Source organism: Melopsittacus undulatus, chromosome Z (genome assembly GCF_012275295.1).
Source record: "Melopsittacus undulatus isolate bMelUnd1 chromosome Z, bMelUnd1.mat.Z, whole genome shotgun sequence".
Taxonomy (NCBI): Eukaryota; Metazoa; Chordata; class Aves; order Psittaciformes; family Psittaculidae; genus Melopsittacus; species Melopsittacus undulatus.
The window spans coordinates 9,243,373-9,267,897 of NC_047557.1; the positions used below are offsets into that span (position 1 = coordinate 9,243,373).

General features: G+C 49.3%; 4 protein-coding genes across 8 annotated transcripts in view; 3 read left to right on the plus strand and 1 right to left on the minus strand.

The window, feature by feature from the left end:
• Window positions 1-675: 675 nt before the first annotated feature.
• UBAP2 (ubiquitin associated protein 2) overlaps window positions 676-24,525 on the minus strand; it is a 134,953-nt gene continuing 111,103 nt past the window's right edge. For all 5 annotated transcript variants that reach the window (XM_034072989.1, XM_034072988.1, XM_034072987.1 and 2 more), the window contains 7 exons: window positions 8,774-8,852; window positions 7,087-7,301; window positions 5,629-5,728; window positions 5,438-5,545; window positions 3,914-3,981; window positions 2,853-3,044; window positions 676-1,937 (listed from right to left, as the gene is read on the minus strand). In XM_034072989.1, the coding sequence (XP_033928880.1) occupies window positions 1,842-1,937; window positions 2,853-3,044; window positions 3,914-3,981; window positions 5,438-5,545; window positions 5,629-5,728; window positions 7,087-7,301; window positions 8,774-8,852 (858 nt within the window). In that variant the 3' untranslated portion in view covers window positions 676-1,841. The remainder of the gene's footprint in view (window positions 1,938-2,852; window positions 3,045-3,913; window positions 3,982-5,437; window positions 5,546-5,628; window positions 5,729-7,086; window positions 7,302-8,773; window positions 8,853-24,525) is intronic.
• LOC117437945 (interferon-like) lies at window positions 11,844-13,302 on the plus strand. The gene has a single exon (XM_034072990.1). The coding sequence runs from the start codon at window positions 12,613-12,615 to the stop codon at window positions 13,300-13,302; it is 690 nt and encodes a 229-aa protein (XP_033928881.1). The 5' UTR covers window positions 11,844-12,612.
• On the plus strand, window positions 16,218-17,181 carry LOC117437947 (interferon-like). Its single transcript, XM_034072992.1, has one exon. It carries the CDS (start codon window positions 16,242-16,244, stop codon window positions 16,803-16,805), a length of 564 nt encoding a protein of 187 aa, XP_033928883.1. The 5' UTR covers window positions 16,218-16,241; the 3' UTR covers window positions 16,806-17,181.
• Window positions 19,711-20,320, plus strand: LOC117437950 (interferon-like). The gene has a single exon (XM_034072995.1). It carries the CDS (start codon window positions 19,757-19,759, stop codon window positions 20,318-20,320), a length of 564 nt encoding a protein of 187 aa, XP_033928886.1. The 5' UTR covers window positions 19,711-19,756.

Sequence of the window (24,525 nt, forward strand, 5' to 3'; positions counted from 1 at the left end):
TTGCCATTCAGCCCCCGAAGCTGGTGGCACTGGGACAGCCACTGCCAAGGGGTCACAGCAGCTGCTGAAGTTCAACCAGTATCAAAACTTGAGCTGGGGCAGAAGAACACCAGTGCTGCTCATGGTGTGCTGCTCACAGGTAAGGGGTCCCTACAAGACCTGAGAGCTGGTGTAAGGGTTAAGAACAAAAAGCAGTTTTCATGGTAGAAACAGCTTCATCATTGAACTGGAAAGTGCAAAAAAGCCCCCTCCCTGCTGCATGGTCATGTACAGCTTCACTTCTACACCCTACCTCAGCTGCCTGGGGCCAGGATGCTCAGGGTGAGCTGGGGCAGGGGCTGCCCCTCTGTGACCATGCTGGTGGAGGCCATGGAGCTCACAGCAGCGCTGCAGCTGCACTCCTACCTTACCTGTGCCACCTCTTCCTTAAGGATTTGTAGAGCACAGGGCCAGAGGACACCATAGGCAGAGACAGATGCACATGGTGCTGCCCAGGGCCCCATCTGACTGAACACTGAGGTACACTCACCTTGGCCGTGGTATTCAGCTTCCCCTGCAGCCCCATGTGCTGCTCTCACTCTCCCAGCTCAGCTTTGGGTGGGAGGAGCAGGGGGGAAAGGCTGTGAAAGCAAAGCTGCTGCTGGAACCCTTGACAATGCAGACAAACACCAGTGATATGCTCAGACCTTTATTAGGTGGAGGAAGGGATAGAAAGAAATGAAACATTCACCGCATTGGTGCAGGATAAGGACCAGGAGTTGCCTCCATAAGGGTCTCTGTGTTATAAAAGTGGGAGGGATAGGTGAAGTTTCCATCCAGTAGCTCTGCCTTTCCTGGGCAGGGTGGCTCAGGGCAAAAAGAGGTACAAGGCAGAGCTTATACTTTAATAAACCTCTACCCAGTTTTTGCCTGTAATGATGCAAAGGAGGTTCCAGGACACACTGAGCCATCCACAGTCTCTTGTTGGAGAAACAGAACTAAGAAACCAACCAAACCAAACCCTAAAACCAACCAAAAAGGGAAACCTCTTTTATTTTTATTGTTAGAAAAAATTAAAGTAATAATATGAGGCTGCAGCTCAGGCCACAGTGACCAAACTGCCCACAAGGCTTCATCTCCCACAGCAGGAGGGAGGGAGAGATAACAGAAAGGGGAAAGCCCCTAAAACATGGTTTTTCTGTTCTTTCTCCCCACCCCTCTCACCCCATTTAAATGACAGCTGTATTGGGGGCTGAAGGGAGAAATAAGAGCAACAGGACACATCTTGATTTGTTTTGGTGGAAAGGAGCAGGCTCCTTATTTGCCTGAATTTAGAACTGCATTAAATAAATGGGCTCCAGATAAAAAAAAAAACAAAAAAACCCAAAAAACAACAAAAAACCCAAAAAACCCCAAAACAAACAAAAAAAGGTACAGTTCATCTTTGACAGAGTTTATAAAGTCCATAGAGCTTAAAGAAAGAACAAGAAAGGATGTGCTGGTACAGATGGGAAATGAATAATTATTTTTCCTACAAAGAAAAAAAAAACGGCTGCAAGATGCAGAAAACCCACATTTAGGCTCTATTACATTTACAAATACATACATAAATACATTACATACAACAGCAACTCAAAGAGGAAGCAGGCGAGTCACACAGAGGATGGATGGGTGGATGGCTGCAGTTCTCCCCGCACAGACGTTTGGCTGAGCAGTTATTTCTCCTAATAATTCCAGGAATGGGCTTCGGTTTATTTCCTTTTTAATCTTTTCTTTCATTTTCTTTCATTTCCTTTTAATCTTTTCTTTCATTTTTTTTCTCCTCCTCTCCTTCCACTCTCTCCCTCCTCCCGGTGTTGGATTTAGTTTGTCCAGTACGGAGAAGTGCCATAGGCGGTTTTGGTAGCCTGAGACTTTTGCTGCATGGTGCTGGGTTGGTTGCGTTGTCCAGATCCACCCTAGGAACAGGAAACAAAGGAGGCAACAGGCATCAGCTGCACAGGGATGCACCATTCCACTGCCTCCCATCCAAGTCAGGCTTAAGCACAAGGAAGGAGAGGAGCCGGAGTGGGGATAGGAAAGGTTAACAGAGGTGGTGCACCAGCCAAGGACATCATACACACAGAGCAAGAAGTGATTTCCTATTTCTGGACTCTAAGACAGGTCATTGTTTTATCAGGGAACGTTAACAGTGAGGAAAGGAAATGAATGAGTTGGTGAAACCAAATCAGAGCTGATATGCAACCTGCAAGGAGATGCTGGACTTCATTCCGCAGGGCTACCGTACAAGTCCTCCTGATGCAGCACTTGCCTCAGCCTTTCACCCCACAGACCATCTCCCCACACCCCGCATTAGGATGGCCTCTTCACATACCCTTGGGCTAGATGAGGCTGGCAGGGACCTCTTGAGGTGTCTTGCCCAGCCCCTGAGCCTCTTGTTCTCCAGCCTCAGCAGCTCCCAGCTTTTCCTCTCAGGAGAGATGCTGCAGTCAGATCTTTGTGGATCTATGCTGGACTTTCCCCAGTGTGTCCATGTCTCTCTCATACTGAGGACCCCAGAACTAGACACAACACTCCAGCTGTAGCCTCACCAGTGCTGAACAGAGGGGAAGGATCAGCTCCCTCAACCTGCTGGCAATGCTTTCCCTAACACAGCCCAGGATCCCATTGTCCTTCTTTAGGGCAAGGGCATGAGGTTCCCTCCCCAGCCTGGTCAACAGCATCAAGCCTCTCAATATGCAATCACTGTCAATCCCTTTTCCCAATGAGCAAAGCAAAGATTCAGAGGGAAGCCAACCCCCACAAAGTCCTCCTTGATATATGGGGGGAGCAATCTGTCCCCAGGCATGCTGTAGAAGAAGAAGCCAACTCACCTGCCCATCTTGCTGAAGATGGTGATGCAGCAACTGGGAATGAGGCTGCTGATGTGCAGGGAGGATATGGAGAAACGGGGCTGGAGCATAACCCGGGGCAGCACCAGGGTTCAGGGGCCCAGTCGATCCAAGAGCAGAGGGCAGGCTAAAAGGAGGCGGTGTGCCAGCATGGAATCCCTGCTTGTCAAATGTCTGCATGGGAGGTGATTGGGACAGTGTCAGAGACTGGTATGAGCAGCCCCACAGTGTCCAGGTAAGAACAAAAACAGCCCAAACACAACACCTTAACCTTTCACCAACCCCATGAGCAAGCCAAGTTACATTAAATACTTGCAAGAACTTAGGCAGAGTAGTTCAGGAGTTTCAGCTCCTGTTCTCACCCATACTTCTGCACCAATGCCTCCAGTATTTTATTTCTATTTCCACAGCTACTGTGTTCCTTTTTTCACCTACCTCTTTTTACTCAGTGGGACATGGGATGGCAGCAGCTGCCTGAAATCAGTCCTTCACACATTGCAGGGGCTCAGCCTTGACCTACCACGGCAGCCCAACAAAAATGCAAGAACAACCTGCAGTAAGATTTTCCTTCCCTGTCCTCTGGTAAGCATGTAGCTGAGAGATGGCTTCCTATTTGTAAGCATGGTTCACATCCAGATGCTAATTACCCTTGCTGAGGGTGCAGGCAGGAGAAAACAGGAGCTGGAAGTAAGCTCACCATACTTGTCAAACCCTTCCTGCCTTCCTTGGGAAGCTATATGCTGGGTATGGCAACAGGATGGCATGGCACAGGGGCCCTTGGGTGTTTGAGGCAGTGCTGTGCATGGCAGGGGGGTTGGAACTAGGTATCTTAAGGTCCTTTCCAACCCAAATCATTCTGTGATTCTATGACTCATGTGCCAGGAGCTGACAGGGCAGAAATGGTGGGACAGAGGGTGAGACTCCACTCCAACAGCAATCAGAACCAGAAATGCCATGGCCTGCTGACACTGAGATCCTGTGAACAGGAGGGGACAATGAGCCTGGGCTCAGGCCATGCAGGAGGAGAGCACAGTGTTGCTCACCTGAGTCTTGTTATAGACTGAGCCACTGATATCAGGCACACCTGTGTTACTTGAGGTCACTGAAACACCTGGAAAACAAAAAACAAGCCACCAACAATGACACAGTCCAATACAAGCACGAGCCAATGCTGTTGGCACCTCCAGTGGCCACAGTGGGTGTACCTTTACCCACAGCCGCTGCTCCATGCACCACGCTGCTGCTGCTGCCCAGCCCTGGTGGACCCTCTGCTCTCTGACCTCATATGGGAACAGAAGAAAGGGCTTGGTTCCTCACTCCTGCTACAGAGTGGGACCCCAGCCCACTGGGATAAACCACGGCCCAGTAGTCACTGTTTGGGTTCAAAGCACTCCACCAGGCAGCAGCTGGCTGTAATAAACACTCATATAAACTCACAAAAAGCCAATTTTCCCCTAGAATGAGGGATGCATTTGGCTCTACTGCAGCATTCAAGAGCTTTCCAGTAGTCTGCTGAGCAATGAGGCTCAGCATCTGCTACACATTTGAGTCCTTTGTCCTTTCACATCCTTCAGAAGGGTGAAGTCTGCAATGCTCTTCTGATTCAGGCTGGCTTCCACCAGGACTAGCTGCTGCCACAACAGGCTCAGAAACACTCACTTACCAGCAAGGTGGCTCTCAAGCCAGGCACGTATTCACAGTCTTATAAAGACTGTCTCCAATCATTCCACTTGGATCAGAATAAAACCAGTGATTCCTTTGGCCAATGAATCAGAGGACTGGACTTGGAGGGCCTGCACTGCTCTAAGGTTGCCCCCTTCTCAGGAAAAGGGGGTTCCTTTTTGGATTGCTCCTCCACAGAGGAGAGAGTGATCATTGGCTGAAGACAGTCCAGTTGGTGTTTCAAATGCAGAGCAAATGCTTGGTATTTGCTTAAGCCCAGAGATGAACTAGTTAGTGCTAAGCAGTTCAGTAAACATTTCTCAGGTCTAACCAGCGTGTGCAGAATAAAGCTTTCATGTAAGCCGTATAAATTCTTCAGCCTTTACAGTCAGAAAGGAAACATTTCCAGGCATGAAACAATGCAATGAGTTAACAGGGTGTATGCACAGCAGCTGAAACAACAGCCCAGATGTGTGAACTGCCCTGCTTGCCCCTAACACACAGCTGGTTTAGAGGCCTACCAAGAAATTCAAGATCTAGTCTTCATTTGGCAGAGGACCATTTCAGCAGTAGCATCCAGCTGCTTAGGCTTCCAAAGCACAGCACTGCTGCAGGACCACTATTCTTCAGCAAAGTAAACTTTGGCAGTGGAAACAGTTCACCATGTCTCCCGTGTATAATTGAGGACAAAGCTGCGCATCAGCCACACAGATCCTTACACAAAGTTCAGCCACGAGGTTTAGAAGGAACAACTGGGCCATTAAAAAAGCATTTTGTATACGGGAGATGGAGAAACAGCTTGGATCATGACCCTGTTTAGAGCTGGCTGCTGTGTTGACTGCACAGCACTGGGAATCGGCCCTGCTAAGTCCCACTGAAGATCAATCTCAAGTCTCATGTGTTACCTTTCCCAGGTCCAGTGCCAGCAGATTTGTTTTGTGCTTGAGATGACCCACTGTAGCCTCCTTTGCTGTAATCTCCAGCTGCCGTTCCCTGCGTTAAGTCATCATAGCCTGCCGGTGTGTACAAGACAAGGTGTTAGAGTGTGCAAGCAGGTGGGCAGGTGCCCATGTGAGAGGCGCAGTGATGAGCATACCTGCCCCATAGCCATGCTGCCCATAGCCACTCGCTTGCTGGAAAGGAGTCGACGCGGTGTTCAGGTTGACTCCATGCTGTTTTGCAGATGCTGGAGGTACCTGGATAAAGGAAGGGAACAAAAGGCCCTGTTACCTGAGGAACAGCACACAAAACACAAGCTGCCTCTGCCATCTAGTGGGGAAAGCACATCCATCTCATGTGGAATATTTAATATGGAGCTGGGATGGCATGGGACATGGCACTTATGCTTCCAGAAGTAACTATCTATAGTGAATTAATGAGTGCAAGCTAGAGACATCCCTTTGACTGCAGTGTAACCATATCTCAGGCCAGGCTGCTTATTTCTTTCATACTCTTAATGTACACAGCAAATTCTTACCCACAAAAACATGAAGCAGCAACCACAGTGCCCTCCCCCCAGAACCAAACAAAACATCAATTCCTGCCTGAGGCTGTTTCATAAAGCACTGTCCTACAGGGCCCAAAACCAGAATCATCTAGTCTTCCTGACTGGAACATCACCTCTTCCCAAATAACCTTCTTCCACTGAGACTACCAGTATGACACTCTGACTTAATGGGGTCTCCTCTAACCTTGGAAGGATTTCCTAGGCACTGCAAGCTAACTGGAGCTTTGGGTCTCCCTTGAACTCTTCAGAGACTGGTAAGAGCTTTCAGGATCACCAAGTCAATGAGCTGCATCTTCTGCTATTTGCAGTAACCTGTGCAAGAGTCCATGAGTTCTGCATTTTAAATATCCTGTTCTCCTGTGGAAGGGACGAAAACTGTTTTCTCAAGCTTGCATGTTTTTGGAGATCCCTTGCAGGCTGAGCAAGATAATGGTACACATCATTCTCATGAGACCCCACCTGAGTACTGGATGCACTTCTGGGGTCCCCAGTACAAGAGAGAGAGATGGAACTATTAGAGCAGGTCTAGAGAAGGGCCACAACAATGCTCAGAGGGCTGGTGAAACTTTGCTACGAAGACAGGCTGAGAGAGCTAGGGTTGTTTAGCCTGGAGAAGAGAAGGCTCTGGAGATAACTTATTGAGACCTTTCAATACTTAAAGGGGTTTATAGGAAAGGTGGATAAAAATTTCTACCAGGTACTAACAGGACAAAGGGCAATGGTTTCAAACTGAAAAAAGTAGGTTTAAATTGGACATAAGGAAGGTATTTTCTTTGACAAGGTTGGTGAGGCGCTGGCACAGGTTGCCCAGCCAAGCTGTGGCTGCCCCATTCCTGGCAGTGTTCAAGGCCAGGTGACACGGGGCGTTGAGTAACCTGATCTAGTGAAGATGTCCCTGCTCATTGCTGAGCAGTTGGACCAATGACCTTCAAAGGTCCTTTCCCACACAAACTATTCCATGATTCCAAAATGTAGACAGTTTGGACTAGAAAGAGCTAAACCAGAGAGGCACGAAACCAGGGTTACAGCTTAGGCTGTCAGACTTACAAACATGGTTGGGCCATACTGGAATGCACTCGGTACACCGGGCACACCAGCATAATAAGGTAACCCAGTGTAGCTGTACCCTGGGGGCAGGGTTGGGTTCAGGAAGGGCTGCTGAGTCGTGTGGTGAGTCTGTGTCTGGTTCTGCTGCGGCTGGGCAAGCGTGGTCGCCGGAGCAGGGGAGGCAGAATCCCCACGGCCAAACTTTGTTACATCACCTGCAAAAGAAGGAACTGATCAGAGATGCTATCCAAGTTATTCCAGAAGTGGAGGACTCACAGGGCTCAATTCCTCTGAATACAAGCAGACCACTATAGAATAGAGCACATCCTACACTTGAAAGCCAGCAGTTGTTCAGGGGAGCACCTTCCTGGTCTCTGTTTCTGACAGCCACAAGGACATTGCTGGTTTGTGGCACTGAACTCTGTGCTGTGGCTAACCCACTGATGAAGTGGAGATAACCAATACTTACCTATCTCACATGGTCTGAGCAGATTCACTATTATCAGATCACTGCAATAAAACATGCTAAAAGCAGGAAGTATGGTAAATAGCCAAATGGCAAATGGTTTTTGGGTTAAAGTGTGACTTTCCTGGAGGTTAAGTTGGTTAGCTAAGCTTCCTGGGCTGAAAGCAAGTTAGAATTTATAGGCAGTGATAGGTATACTCTTGTCAATGTCTGTTTATTTGTCAAGCATGACTAGTTAAGATGTCTGGTTCCTCACACCACCAAAGTTCTGGAGACAGTAGCTGAAGGCCAGGAAAGCAAGGCTTGCATCGTGGGCCACCTTATTGAAGAAGTAGGAAGGGAAATTCGGTTAAAAACCCAAAAGCAGACTCCTGAGAGAAGTGATTACAAAGCAGAAAACTTTTGAACACTTGCATTTTCTGGCAGCCTACAGAACAGCACACTCACATCTCTCTTAGGGAGGTTTTTAGGAAGGTTACATACATCAATCACATTATCTCATTCTCAGCCAGTACTCCTTTTTGTTGGTTACCAACAAGTATGACAACACTTAACACCATCAATACAGGAATTGTACTATGTATAACTACAGTTATAACTGTAATCTGGTCGCAGTGGATGAAAACCGTGGGATGAAAATCCTGGATGGCATTAATGTCATCTCTGCACACCAGTAACTGAGGAGCAAGAGAAGGGCTGAGTAAGGGCTTCTTAAACCACATGCTTTTGTGAATGAAATCCCTTAGATTTGGAGAGGGTGAGGGACAGCCTGATACATGGGAACATAACAGTGCTAAAATAGCAGTAACGAAGCATGGGGTGCTGCTGAGGAGAGTCTATTCCAGTGCCAAAAAAAAAGGAAAGCAAGCCAGTTGAATATTGAGAAGAATGATTAAGCTATGGAATATCTTTCAAGCACCCGTATGTGCTCAGGAAGGGCACCAGATGACACTGCATTTACGCTCATAACAATCCTACGATTCTTATCAAAGGCTATCCAGCTTGTTCCCAGAAGTCACATATGAATATGACAAAACACACAAAGAAACATCAGTGTCAGGGCTGAGAGGGAGATGCTCGCTTCTGTTTGTCCAGTTTGGACTGATGGGTTTAACTGCTTACAATAGGCAAAAACAATTGCTCTTTCAGCAATGGCAGGATGACCTGCATCTAGAAACCAGCACATCTCACTTACCATCCTCACCTTTAAACAGCACTCACCTGAGTATGGATTGTTAGCAAGGCTCCCATCTCTGCCTGTCAAGGTTGCTGGAGCAGGGAATGTAATTCCGTAGTAATCCTTGGAAAGAGACAACATCGTTTATTAATAGTAGAAACCATAACAAAGATGGACAGCTCTTATGAACCATGCATTATAAGCGTAAGAAAATTTGTCAGGAAAGAGGTTTGGGCAGGTGACCTCACCAGTTACATCAGAGCTTTAGATTAACCTGCATCCTCAGCTTCAAAATAAACCTACTTTATGATGTTTTTAGTATTGTGTAACAAATACTTCATCTTTTAACAGTAAGCTAAAGACAATGACTACACACTTTCCCCTCCCAGCCCTCAGCTCTGAGGTGTCATATTCCAGTGAGAAGGCTTTTCCAGTCCCTGGAAGAACAGGCCATCAGGAGCCAAAGACCTGGGCTCAGGCCATGACCATAATCACAATGTGGATGTAACCTAAAGGTTTGACCTTTGTGCCATGCCCTACATTCTAAAAGTGGAAACATCAGCTCAGAAAACAGCACAAACATTTAAAAAACAAGACATCCCCCCCAAAAAAACCTCAGGAAAATGGGAAAGAGTTACTACCAGATGACTGGGAAATTTATTTAAACTATGTTTCAGGAGAACTGTCCTGGGTTCAGCAGTAGCAGTTATTTTTCTCCTTCTCAGTAGCTGGTACAGTGCTGTGGTTTTGACTTTCAGCCTGAGAGCAACGCTGATAACACCAATGATTTTAGTTGTTGCTCACTAATGTTTACTCTGACCAAGGACTTTCTGAGTCTCAGAGGAATGAGAGACAAGGACACCTGACCCAAACTAACCAAAGAGGTATTCCATACCACAGCATGTCATACCCAGTATATAAACTGGCAGCAGTTACCCAGAAGGGCTAGGTCACTGCTTGGGTTAGGCTGGGTATCAGTCGGTGGGTGGTGAGCAGTTGTATTCCCTTGTTATTTCCCTTATCATTATTGGTGGTAGCAGCAGTGGTTTGTGTTACACCTTAGTTACTGGACTGCTCTTATCTCAGCCCGTGGGAGTTACATTCTTCTGATTCTCCTCCCCATCCCTCTGGAGCAGGGGGAGGAAGTGGGGCAGTGAGCAAGCGGCTGCATGGTTTTGAGTTACCAGCTGGGTTTAAACCACGACAAGAGCTCTCCAAAGTGGGATGTGCCAGACAATCCATTGGGGTGCATGAAGAAATCGATTTTGGTATGATTAGTAAATAAAATAAAATAATTTTTTTTAAAATAGTGCTTGTTTAACCTTAAATCCTTTTCTAATTTTTATTTTTGTGTATGCTTTATAACAGTCAGATTAGCACAGTATCATATGTATGTAATTCAGAAATAAAACTATATTGGGGATGGGTGCTCAGAAATTTGTAACTGATGGGGTATGCAATCACAAAAGGTGCAGACCACTGCCTTAGATCATTCTTCTAGGTCTTCTACAGGAAAGTAAGACAGCCCTCACCCTAGAAAATCTGCACTCCAAGATGACAGCACATACCAGCAAAAATGAAGTGGCATTTTGTCTCAATTTGGGAGAAAAAGAAAAAAAAGTTGGCCCTTTGCTATAGGGCTGGTACTCTATTATGCATTTTTCCTTCTAATTCTTATGGTTTACTTCTCATCATCTCTGATCCACTGAGATATAACCATTTCCACACATTTCCAACACTGAAAATCACCGAATAGTTTGGGTTGTAAAGGACCTTAAAGCTCATCCAGTTCCAAACCCCCTGCCACAAGCAGGTACACTTTTCACTAGACCAGGCTGCTCCAACCCATATCCAGCCTGGCCTTGAACACTGGCAGGGATGGGGCAGGCACAGCTTCCTTGGGTCCCACCACTCTCATAGTGAATAATTTCTTCCTGATGTCTAATCTCAGTCTCCCCTTTGTCAGGTTAAAGCCTTTCCCCCTTGTCCTGACACTACCTGCCTTTGTAAAAAGCCAGTCTCCAGGTTTCTTGTAGCACCTTTAAGCACTGGAGCTGCTCTAAGGTCTCCATGGAGCCTTCTCCAGTCTGAACCAGCCCAGCTCTCTCAGCCTGGCTCCAGCGCAGAGGTGTTCCAGCCCTCAGAGAATCTCCATGACCTCCTTTGGACTTCCTCAAGCAGGCATATGTCCCTCTTGCAATGGGGGCCCCAGGACTGCACCTAGTATTCCAAATGGGGTCTCACAACAGCACACTAATGGGGTAAAATCAGGCCCTTCGACCTGCTGGTCACACTCCTTCTGATGCAGCCCAGCATGCTGTTGGTTTCTGGGCTGCAAGCGCACACTGCCCAGTCATGTTGAGCTTCTCGTCATCCAACATCCCCAAGTCCTTCTCCTCAGGCTGCTCTCAATCCATTCTCTGCCCACCCTATATTTGTGCTTGGCATTGCCACAACCCAAGGAAAAATATCCTCTTCCTTCATACCTGCCTCTGCAAATTCCCTGGCATCTGAAATGCTCTCTCACAGCTGACAGCACCTTCCACCTTTCTCTATTTCTGTGCATCACCTCCATTTCCTACACCCTATCCTCCATCACTGAACACAAAATATTCCAACAAAGATTAAATATTGCAGGTGCTTTCTGTAACTTGAAACAGTGCCATATTTCATCACCCTTTCATTGCCAGGTAATTCCACCCAATCAACTCTGGCAAGAATCATTTAATAAGGTACAACCAAATTAACATTAGAAGTCTTAGAGCACTACTCCCATTTCATTCCAAGGAAAAAGCCAACAAAAACAGAATGAGAGAATACATATGAGCAGGATTCAATGGAGAGGGACTCTTCATCAGGGTCTGTTGCTATAGACAAAGGGCGATGGGTTTAAACTTAAACAGGCGAAGTTCAAGTTACATATAAGGAAGAAGTTCTTTACTGTGAGGGTGGTGAGGCACTGGAATTGAAGTGGTAAATGCCCCATATCCCTGGCTGTGGCAGGGAGGTTGGAACTAGATGATCTTGAGGAGCTTTCCAACCCAAACAATTCTATGATTCTATGATATGAACTGGAAATGACACAATAGCATTTTTTACCCTATATAAACTGGACAACATATAACCAAACCCTCATGAGAATAGGGTCTAGGGATTACAATTATTTCCACTGTCCCCCACAAATATTCCCACCTGCTCCTGCAACATCTAATGTTGTCTAATATCTAGAGCAAATCTGAAATATAATAATCCCCCCAAAATCTAGAAATCACAACCACTGCATGAATAGCTGAAAAATGGCATATATGCATTTGTTTGTAAATACCAACATGCTGAAAAGAAATAGACTAGGAAGGGTAAAAACTGACAGATGACCCTAGAAATATTCTGTGAGGTATCTGCAGAGAGGAGAAACTCTTCCACAGCAAGGCTGTAGATGTGATAGCAAAAGGAAAAGGAAAAGGAAAGGGGAAAAAAAAGGAAATAGGGAAAGCAGACTGACACACTAAAAATATTCCCAATCAAAAAGGAAAACATGTATTAACTCATACATACAAATAGAAAAAGAACATGAAATAAGAGAAATTGACAAGGATAGGCAGAGAGACTTGAAAATAAGAAAGAAAGGTAATGAACAAAACAGACAAAAAGGAAGTCCTGAAAGGCATCCCAAAATCCACATTTTCATATCATCTGCTGAACCATAACAGCACAGCAGCTTGACACCCCAACAGCATCCATGGGAAAGAACCAGCTCCCCCTTCCCTTCCTTAGAGCAGGGCAAGTCCCTGCTCAGACTTTGACAAGCACAAAAAAAAGGCCTAGGGAAAAATCAAACAGAAAGCAAAACTGAAAATGAAACCAGGGAAATCCTGCCTAGAGGATGGTGATGATGAATGGAAAGTGGTCCCATATAAAAGCTGCCACCAGCAGCATCCCCAGCACAGATCCTGCCTGCACCACCACCGAGAGAGACGCAGCACCCCCAGGCAGCACCCACAGCCACACCATGCCTGCGCCCGCAACACCACACACCCGCCTTGGGCTCCTGCTCCTCCTGACGGCTCTCGCCACCGGCCTCGCCTGCCACCACCAGCCTGCCCGCGACGACACCTTCCCCTGGCGCAGCCTCCAGCTCCTCCAGGCCATGGCTCCCAGCCCCACACCGCCCTGCCACCACCACCACCACCCGCCCCTCTTCCCCGACACCCTCCTGCACAGCACCCACCCGCAGCAAGCCGCCACCACCGCCCTCCGCATACTCCAGCACCTCTTCAACACCCTCAGCAGCCCCAGCACACCCCAACACTGGCACAACCACCCGCGACAACAGCTCCTCAACAGCCTCGATCATTACATTCACCACCTGAAGCGCTGCCTGGCAGGCAACGTCAGACGCTTCCAAAGCCGAGGACCACGCAATCTGCTGCTCAACATCAACAAGTACATCCATGGCGTCACCACCTACCTCCAGGACCACAACTACAGCGCCTGTGCCTGGGACCACGTTCGCCACGAGGCTCACACCTTGTTCCGACACTTGGACACACTCTTCCGGCGAATGAGGAGTTGATTTGCTCCCAATCTCTGCCAACCCCAGCACCAAATGCCTGTCCTCAGCCAACATCGCTGCCCACAGATGGAGAGGACTCAGCTGCAGCCTGGGCTGGCATTGTTCTGGGTAGCCAGAACTCTTCCAGGCAGGACCCTGCACTGAGAGGGAATGGGCATGACCACACTGAGGCTAAAGCTGGGCTTTGGGACAGCCGCACTGCTCATACTGCTGGGAAGGCAGGAGGGGATTGTTGTGCTTGCACACCTATGGGCAGCCTATGGGCAAGGGGATAAAAGAGGGGTCTTATTTATTACCTAAGGGGATAGCCAGACTATCCAGGCTGTGGCCTCCCTTGATGGACTGGGGTGGGGGCCCATGCACAATGCGAGACTCTTGCAATAATGAAAGAACTCTTATTTATGTATTTATTTAGCTGGCACTGCTTTGGGCTTTATTTATTTATTTATTTATTTATTTATTTATTTATTTCTGTCCTTCGTGGAAATAAAGACTTTTTGTAAAAACAAAAAAGAAGGAAAAAGATGTGGTCATTATGCAGGGACCTGATAGGCAAAGACAGGAATCTCCAGGCAGGCAGAGATGAGTCTCTCTCCTGCAGCCAAGCCCACCAATACCTCCTGCCCTGGCCAAAGGCTCCAAACAGCAACCGACTCAGTGATCCACCATGGCCCTTCAAGCCCATAGGCATCTCTTCCTGATGCCAGACTCTGAGAGCACATGCTTGGCAGAGGACATGATGCCTGCCTTTTGTGCACCTCCTCTCCCACCACCCACCCTCTTTCTTCCCAACCCTTTCCCCCTTCCAAGACATGATAATCCCTTCCCAACAACAACGACCCTATCGCAAACCACCCCACAGCAATGCCTACGTACTGCTAGGTACATCAAGCAGAGTAGCATGGACAAGATGCACCTGAAAAAGGCATGGAGGGGACCCACCAAAGCCTGTGACATTTGGACAAGGAACACCATACCAGCACTACAACCCCCACACAAAACCATAAATACAAGCTGGGAAGAGAATAGACTGAGAGCAGCCCTCAGGAGTAGCACCTGGAGGTGTTGCTTGATGACAAGCACAGGATGACCAACATGCTCAACATGGGGAGTGTGTGCTTGCAGCCCAGTAACCAACCCTGTATGCTGGGCTGCATCAACACGACCATCACCAGCAGCAGGTCAAGGGGGAGGATCCTGCCCCTTGGCTCTGCTCTCATGACAGTCCCCTGCTGTCTTGTACTCACGTCTGGGGCAATGACACAAGAGGGACATGCACCTGCTTGAGTGAGGCCAGAGGAACCCATGGAAACTCTCTGAGAGCTGAAGCACCTCTGCTCTCAAGACAGGCTGAGAGAGCTGGGCTGGTTCAGCCTGCAGAAGAGAAGGCTCCAGGAGACCTTAGAGCAGCTCCCACTGCCTAAAGGGGCTATGAGAAACCTGGAGATGGGATTTTTATGAAGGCCTGTAGGGATGAAGGGGAATGGCTTTAAACTGACAGAAGGAAGATGGAGATTAGACATGAGGATGAAATTCTTCACTATGAGAGTGGTGGGACCCTGGCACAGGTTGCCCAAGGAAGCTGTGGAGGTCCCATCCCTGCCAGTGTTCAAGGCCAAGGTTGGGCAGGGCTCAGAGGAAACTGATCTAGTGAAGTGACGAGCTTTAGGGTCCCTTTCAAACCAAAGAGTCTGTGATTCTATCAACATCAGAGAAGAGATCAGGGCAGTTGGGAGATGGTCATTCCTGGAGAGTTACGCAAAAGCATCACTGGAAAAGGCAACAGGCAACCTCCTCTCATAAGACCTAACCTCAGAACAGAAATGCACTAAGGTCTCTCCAGAAAAAAACACACGACTGGAATACAATTAGACCAATAAGAAGACATGATGCACAGACAGAGATAAAAACAACAGAAACTGAGACCTTGCAGTAGAATCAATGATAATATAATACAAATGCAAATCTCCAAGAAAACCTGGAAATCTGGGGGAAAAACTTGTCTGTAGAGAGTATTTTGCTCAACATCACACAAACACATGGAGCTCAAACCAAATTCCTCAACAGGCAAAAAGAGAAAATAAAAGAATATATAAATGGCTGAATCTTAACAATTGTCCAAAAAACAACTGTTACAAAAGATTTAGAGTTCCAAAAAACAATGAGCTTCAGACAGAGAACAGGAAGCAAAGGCATTATGAAAGCTTCATCAATACAGACACAGCACTCAAGCAACAGACTAGGAATAATATACAAAAAGAACATTTGAAGAGAGGGAAATCATACAACAGTACAGAAACAAAAAATTTACAAATAATAAAAAACCAAAATCACACCCAAATTGAATAAAACAAGTGAATGAAAGAATAGCAAATATAAAAAAATCACAACGAACCCAAAAAGAGAATAACCAGTGATGTCATCACTGAAGACAGTGACATAGTGGCATGAAACCACAGACCGAAAGTCAAACCCCACAGCAAAAGGAAAAGGGACTTGGCAGGAAGGGAAATCCAGCACAACACAACTGGAAAGAGACAGAGCCACAGAGGCAAAGCAGAAACCACAACAAAACTCACCAGCAGCACAAGCGCCGCACATCTGCCTGCCCCTCAGCTTTCCCATCTCCACCAACCACTATGCCAATACCCCTGCCGGAACTGGCACCAACCAAAACACAACCCCAAAGCACAGCCAAGGACTTCCCCACACACACACACACCACAAAAGGCTCTTCCCCACCAGGAGCACAGACCCCAGCCCAAACTGGAAACCACAACCCAAAACTGGCCGCAAGCGGAAAGCAGGGAAGGAAGGAAGGGGAAGCCAAACCGCGCTGGCACCACATAAAGCTGCCACCCGCCAGCAGCCCCAGCACACAGCCCGCTCGCACCACCGAGAGAGACGCAGCACCCCCAGGCAGCACCCACAGCCACACCATGCCTGCGCCCGCAACACCACACACCCGCCTTGGGCTCCTGCTCCTCCTGACGGCTCTCGCCACCGGCCTCGCCTGCCACCACCAGCCTGCCCGCGACGCCACCTTCCCCTGGCGCAGCCTCCAGCTCCTCCAGGCCATGGCTCCCAGCCCCACACCGCCCTGCCACCACCACCACCACCTGCCCCTCTTCCCCGACACCCTCCTGCACAGCACCCACCCACAGCAAGCCGCCGACACCGCCCTCCGCATACTCCAGCACCTCTTCAACACCCTCAGCAGCCCCAGCACCCCCCAACACTGGCACAACCACCCACGACAACAGCTCCTCAACAGCCTCGATCATTACATTCACCACCTGAAGCGCTGCCTGTCAGGCAACACCAGACGCTTCCAAAGCCGAGGACCACGCAATCTGCTGCTCAACATCAACAAGTACATCCATGGCGTCACCACCTACCTCCAGGACCACAACTACAGCGCCTGTGCCTGGGACCACGTTCGCCACGAGGCTCACACCTTGTTCCGACACTTGGACACACTCTTCCGCCGAATGAGAAGTTGATTTGCTCCCACCCTCTGCCAACCCCAGCACCAAATGCCTGTCCTCAGCCAACATCGCTGCCCACAGATGGAGAGGACTCAGCTGCAGCCTGGGCTGGCATTGTTCTGGGTAGCCAGAGCTCTTCCAGGCAGGACCCTGCACTGAGAGGGAATGGGCATGACCACACTGAGGCTAAAGCTGGGCTTTGGGACAGCCGCACTGCTCATACTGCTGGGAAGGCAGGAGGGGATTGTGGTGCTTGCACACCTATGGGCAGCCTATGGACAAGGGGATGAGAGAGGGGTGGTATTTATTACCTAAGGGGATAGCCAGCCTATCCAGGCTGTGACCTCCCTTGATGGATTGGGGGGGTCCCCATGCACAATGCGAGACTCTTGCAGCAATGAAAGAAATCTTATTTATGTATTTATTTAGCTGGCACTGCTTTGGGGTTTATTTATTTATTTATTTGTTTATTTATTTATGTCCTTCGTGGAAATAAAGACTTTTTGTAAAAACAAAAAAAAAGGAAAAAGATGTGGTCATTATGCAGGGACCTGATAGGCAAAGACAGGAATCTCCAGGCAGGCAGGGATGAGTCTCTCTCCTGCAGCCAAGCCCACCAATACCTCCTGCCCTGGCCAAAGGCTCCAAACAGCAACCTACTCAGTGATCCACCATGGCCCTTCAAGCCCATAGGCATCTCTTCCTGATGCCAGACTCTGAGAGCACATGCTTGGCCGGAGGACATGATGCCTGCCCTTTCTGCACCTCCTCTCCCACCACCCACCCTCTTTCTTCCCAACACTTTCCCCCTTCCAAGACATGATAATCCCTTCCCAACAACAACGACCCTATCGCAAATCACCTCACAGCAATGCCTACGTACTGCTAGGTACATCAAGCAGAGTAGCATGGACAAGATGCACCTGAAAAAGGCATGCAGAGGACCCACCAAAGCCTGTGACATTTGCACAAGGAACACCATACCAGCACTACAACCCCCACACAAAACCATCAATACAAGCTGGAAAGAGAATAGACTGAGAGCAGCCCTGAGGAGTAGGACCTGGAGGTGTTGCTTGATGAGAAGCACAGGATGACCAACATGCTCAACACAGGGAGTGTGTGCTTGCAGCCCAGTAACCAACCCTGTATCCTGGGCTGCATCAACAGGACCATCACCAGCAGGTCAAGGGGGAGGATCCTGCCCCTTGGCTCTGCTCTCATGACAGTCCCCTGCTGTCTTGCATTCACGTCTGGGGCAATGACACAAGAGGGACATGCACCTGCTTGAGTGAGGCCAGAGGAACCCATGGAAATTCTCTGAGAGCTGAAGCACCTCTGCTCTCAAGACAGGCTGAGAGAGCTGGGCTGGTTCAGCCTGCAGAAGAGAAGGCTCCAGGAGACCTTAGAGCAGCTCCCACTGCCTAAAGGTGTTATGAGAAACCTGGAGATGGGAGTTTTACGAAGGCCTGTAGGGATGAAGGGGAAGGGCTTTAAACTGACAGAAGGAAGATGGAGATTAGACATGAGGATGAATTTCTTCACTATGAGAGTGGTGGGACCCTGGCACAGGTTGCCCAAGGAAGCTGTGGAGGTCCCATCCCTGCCAGTGCTCAAGGCCAAGGTTGGGCAGGGCTCAGAGGAAACTGGTCTAGTGAAGTGACGAGCTTTAAGGTCCCTTTCAAACCAAAGAGTCTGTGATTCTATGAACATCAGAGAAGAGATCAGGGCAGTTGGGAGATGGCCATTCCTGGAGAGTTACGCAAAAGCATCACTGGAAAAGGCAATAGGCAACCTCCTCTCATAAGACCCAACCTCAGAACAGAAATGCACTAAGGTCTCTCCAGAAAAAAACACACGACTGGAATACAATTAGACCAATAAGAAGACACGATGCACAGACAGGGATAAAAACAACAACAGAAACTGAGACCTTGCAGTAGAATCAATGATAATATAATACAAATGCAAATCTCCAAGAAAACACAGAAATCTGGGGGAAAAACTTGTCTGTAGAGAGTATTTTGCTCAACATCACACAAACACATGCAGCTCAAACCAAACTCCTCAACAGGCAGAAAGAGAAAATAAAAGAATATATAAATGGCTGAATCTTAACAATTGTCCAAAAAACAACAGTTACAAAAGATTTAGAGTTCCAAAAAACAATGAGCTTCAGACAGAGAACAGGAAGCAGAGTCATTATGAAAGCTTCATCAATACAGACACAGCACTCAAGCAACAGACTAGGAAGAATATACAAAAAGAACATCTGAAGAGAGGGAAATTATACAATTGTACAGAAACAAATAATTTACAAATAATAAAAAAACAAAATCACACACAATTTGAATAAAACAAGTGAATGAAAGAATAGCAAATATAAAAAAATCACAACGAACCCAAAAAGAGAATAACCAGTGATGTCATCACTGAAGACAGTGACATAGAGGCACGAAACCATAGACCGAAAGTCAAAACCCACAGCCCACACTACAGCCCAGCAAAAGGAAAAGGGACTTGGCAGGAAGGGAAATCCAGCACAACACAACTGGAAAGAGACAGAGCCACAGAGGCAAAGCAGAAACCACAACAAAACTCACCAGCAGCACAAGCGCCGCACATCTGCCTGCCCCTCAGCTTTCCCATCTCCACCAACCACTACGCCAAAACCCCTGCCGGAACCGGCACCAACCAAAACACAACCCGAAAGCACGGCCAAGGACTTCCCCACACACACACACCCCACAAAAGGCTCTTCCCCACCAAGAGCACAGACCCCAGCCCAAACTGGAAACCACAACCCAAAACCGACCGCAAGCGGAAAGCAGGGAAGGAAGGAAGGGGAAGCCAAACCGCGCTGGCACCACATAAAGCTGCCACCCGGCAGCAGCCCCAGCACACAGCCCGCTCGCACCACCACCGAGAGAGACGCAGCACCCCCAGGCAGCACCCACAGCCACACCATGCCTGCGCCCGCAACACCACACACCCGCCTTGGGCTCCTGCTCCTCCTGACGGCTCTCGCCACCGGCCTCGCCTGCCACCACCAGCCTGCCCGCGACGCCACCTTCCCCTGGCGCAGCCTCCAGCTCCTCCAGGCCATGGCTCCCAGCCCCACACCGCCCTGCCACCACCACCACCACCCGCCCCTCTTCCCCGACACCCTCCTGCACAGCACCCACCCGCAGCAAGCTGCCGACACCGCCCTCCGCATACTCCAGCACCTCTTCAACACCCTCAGCAGCCCCAGCACCCCCCAACACTGGCACAACCACCCAAGACAACAGCTCCTCAACAGCCTCCAGCACCGCATCCAGCGCCTCCAGCACTGCCTGCCGCACAACGCCACGCTCTTCCCGCAACAAGGGCCCCGCAACCCGCTCCTCACCATCAACAAATACTTCCGACACATCCACCACTTCCTGCGCGCCCACAACCACAGCGCCTGCGCCTGGGACCACGTCCGCCTCGAAGCTCGCCTCTGCTTCCAGCACGTACACAACCTCACCCGCACCGCCCGCAGTTAGCCCGCACACCCCACGCTCCCGCACCGACCCCACACCGGCACCACCGCGGCAGCGCCCGCACGCACGCACCCACCTCGGGCCTCCGGCACCCTCCACAACAGGCACAGACACAGCCGCCCACACCCCGCGGCTCTGCCACCCGCTGCTCCCCACACACCTGCTCTATTTATTGGCACTCGCTGCCACCTATTTATTCACCTATGGATTCACACCAAATAAAGACCTCTGCACAAAACGCCCCCACTGCCTCTCTTCTCACAACCGCAACAACCTCTCCTTCGCCCGCGCGGAACACACTTCTCCCCACCACCTACTCCAAGCCCTGCTCCAAACACCCATCTGCACACCCCATGCCTGCACTCCCACTTCACACCTCTCCAAAGAGCCACGTGCTTCCCAACACCTCTTTGCAAAGCCTCTGGCAGACTTCAGCACCATCCTCTGCACCACCAATTCCCTGACATTGGCATCCTCAATGTCTCCCACCACCCAGCCCACTTCACACCCAAGGAGGATCACCGCCGCCTCTGCTCTACTCACTACACACTAGGCACGCAAGGACCTCTTGAGGCGCTCCTGGGGCACAAGCACAAACACCACCACAGCCTCAGAACACAGCTCTGAGCAGGACAGGCCCAGAGAGTTGGGCCTGTGCAGAACAGAAGACTCCAGAGACAACTTCCAGCGCCCTTTAAGGGCCATACGAGAACCATGGGGACAGCCCTTCCAACAGGGTCTGTCGCCATCGCACAAGGAGCGAGGCCTTGACGCTCACAAGAGCCGACATTCAGCCCAGCTACAAGGAGGATGCTGTTTAGCAGGACCGTGCTAAAAACCTCCCCCAGGTTGCTCAGACCAATGGCAGACGCCTCATCCCTGCAAACACTGCAGCTCGGCCGCTCACGGCCACAGACCCCTCGTCTGCTGGAAGGTGGCTCTGCTCACCGCTGCCCGCCTGACACACACAAACCTCCCACAGTCACTCCCAACCCTCACAAGCCACATCACGCATCCAGGAAGCTCCAAAACCTTTCAGAACTCACAGTCACACAATCACTGAATCCTTACGGTGGGAAGGCATCTCTGCACACCATCCAGTACAATCCCCTGGCAAGGCACGGACACCTAAAGCACCTTACACAAGGATGCATCCAGGCATGTCTCCAGAGAGAGAGACCCCACAACTAGCCACCACTGAACACAGTTTCTACCATTCTCCTGGCACCCACCTTTCAGATAGTTAAATACATTCATGAGATCCGCTCTCAGCCTTCTCTTCTCTAGACTAAACAGGACCAGCTCTCCTGCACTGTCTCCTCACAAGACACATGCTCCGCACACCTCAGCATCCTTCAGGCCCTGCCATGGACCACAGAATCACAGAATCCCGAGGGTTGGAAGGGACCTCAAAGATCATCTACTCCAACCCACCCGCAAGAGCAGGGTAACCTAGAGTACATCACACAGGAACTTGTCCAGGTGGGCCTTGAACATCTCTAATGTAGGAGACTCCACAACCCCCCTGGGCAACCTGTTCCAGTGCTCTGTCACTCTCACAGTAAAGAAGTTCTTCCTGATGTTAACGTGGAACCTCCTATGCTCCAGTTTACACCCATTGCCCCTTGTCCTGTCACTGGACATCACTGAAAAAAACTTAGCTCCATCATCCTGACACCCACCCTTTACATATTGGTAAACACTGATGAGGTCACCCCTCAGTCTCCTCTTCTCCAAGCTAAAGAGACCGAGCTCCCTCAGCCTCTCCTCATAAGGGAGCTGTTCCACTCCCTTCATCATCTTTGTGGCTCTGCGCTGGACTCTTTCAAGCAATTCCCTGTCCTTCTTGAACTGAGGGGCCCAGAACTGGATGCAATATTCCAGATGCGGCCTCACCAAGGCAGAGTACATGGGGATGAGAACCTCTCTTGCCCTACTAACCACACCTTTCTAATGCACCCTAGGATGCCATTTGCCTTCTTGGCCACAAGGGCACATTACTGGCTCATGGTCATCCTTCTATCCACCAGGATCCCCAGGTCCCTTTCCCCTTCACTCCTTTCCAGCAGGTCAACCCCCAACCTGTACTGGTACATGGGGTTGTTCTTCCCCACATGCAAGACTCTACACTTGCCCTTGTTGAATTTCATCAAGTTTCTCCCTGCCCAACTCTCCAGCCTGTCCAGGTCTCGCTGAATGGCAACACAGCCTTCTGGTGTGTCAGCCACTCCTCCCAGTTCAGTGTCATCAGCCAACTTGCTGAGGGTACACTCAGTTCCCTCATCCAGGTCGTTGATGAAGATATTAAACAGTACTGGTCCCAGCACTGACCCCTGAGGAACTCCACTAGTCACAGACCTCCAGCTAGATTCTGCCCCATTGACCACAACTCTCTGCCTTCTTCCTTTCAACCAGTTCTTGATCCACCTCACTACCTGATCGTCAAGCCCACACTTCCTTAGCTTATCTATGAGGATGCTGTGGGAGACAGTATCAAATGCCTTACTGAAAGCAAGAAAAAACACATCTACCGCTCTACCATCATCCCTCCACCTAGTCACTTCCTCATAGAGGGCTATAAGGTTGGTCAAACAGAACTTCCCATTCATAAAACCATGTTGGCTGTTCTTAATAGCCCCCTCATCCTTGATATGCCTAGAGATGGAGTCAAGAATAAGTTGTTCCATCACCTTTCCAGGGACGGACGTAAGGCTGATTGGTCTATAATTACCCGGCTCCTCCTTCTTGCCCTTCTTATAGACTGGTGTGACATTTGCCATCTGCCAATCCTCAGGCACCTCTCCCGTTTCCCACGACATAGCAAAGATGATGGAGAGTGGCCTAGCAATGACCTCCGCCAGCTCCCTCAGCACCCATGGGTGCGTTCCATCCGGACCCATTGATTTATAGATGTCCAGATTGCATAGCTGATCCCTAACCCAATCCTCATCTACCAAAGCAAACTCCTCCTTTGTCCTGACTCCTTCTGGGGCTACAGGAATCTGGGGCCCCTGGCGAGAGTCTGCAGGAGTAAAGACAGAGGCAAAGAAAGCATTCAGCACTTCTGCCATCTTTGTATCCTCTGTCTCCAGGGCACCCACCTCGTTCAGCACTGGGCCTATATTGCCTCTTGTGTTAGTTTGATTTGCTATGTATTTGAAGAAGCCCTTTCTATTGTCCTTAATCCGACTTGCAAGATTAAGTTCCAAGGAGGCCTTAGCTGTCCTAATTGCCTCCCTACATCCTCTAACAATTGTCCTATATTCCTCCCAAGTGGACAGCCCCTCTTTCCAGGACCCATAGATTCTCCTTTTCCACTTGAGTTTGCCCAGCAGCTCCTTGTTTAACCACGCTGGTCTCCTAGATCCCTTACTTGATTTCCTACTCATTGGGATGCTCTGATCCTGAGCTTGGAACAAGTGGTCCTTGAATGCTGACCAACTATCATGAGCCCCTTTACCGCCTAGTACCCTTTCCTGTGGGACTTCCCTTAGCAGCTGATTGAAGAGGCCAAAGTTGGCCCTTCGGAAATCCACAACTGTGGCCTTGCTAGGTATTCTATTCCTCCCACACAGGATCCTAAACTCCACCATCTCATGCTCACTGCAGCCAAGGCTGCCATTGACCATCAGCACTTCAACCAAACCCTCCTTGTTGGTGAGTACTAAATCTAGCAGCGCTCCCATCCTAGTTGGTTTCTCCACCATTTGCATTAAGAAGTCAATGCACTGGAGGAACCTTCTAGACTGGGAATGATTGGCTGTGTGAGTCTTCCAGCAAGTATCAGGGTAGTTAAAATCCCCCACGAGGACCAAGGCATGTAGTTGTGAGGCTACTTCCAGTAGAAAGCCTCATCAACTCCTTCGTCCTGATCAGGAGGTCTATAATAGACCCCCACATCTGTATCACCTGTACCAGCCTGGTCCTTAATTCGTACCCACAGACATTCCACTTGCTCCTCATCTGCCCCCAGACAGAACTCAATACATTCTAGTCGCTCTCTCACATAAAGAGCAACTCCACCACCTCGCTTTGCTGACCCATCTTTCCTAAAAAGGACATAGACGTCCATGAGCACATTCCAGTCATGTGAGCTGTCCCACCGTGTCTCTGTAATTGCCACTAGGTCATACCTTTAGACAACACACAGACTTCTAACTCCTCCTGTTTATTCCCTATGCTGCGTGCATTGGTGTACAGGCATTTCA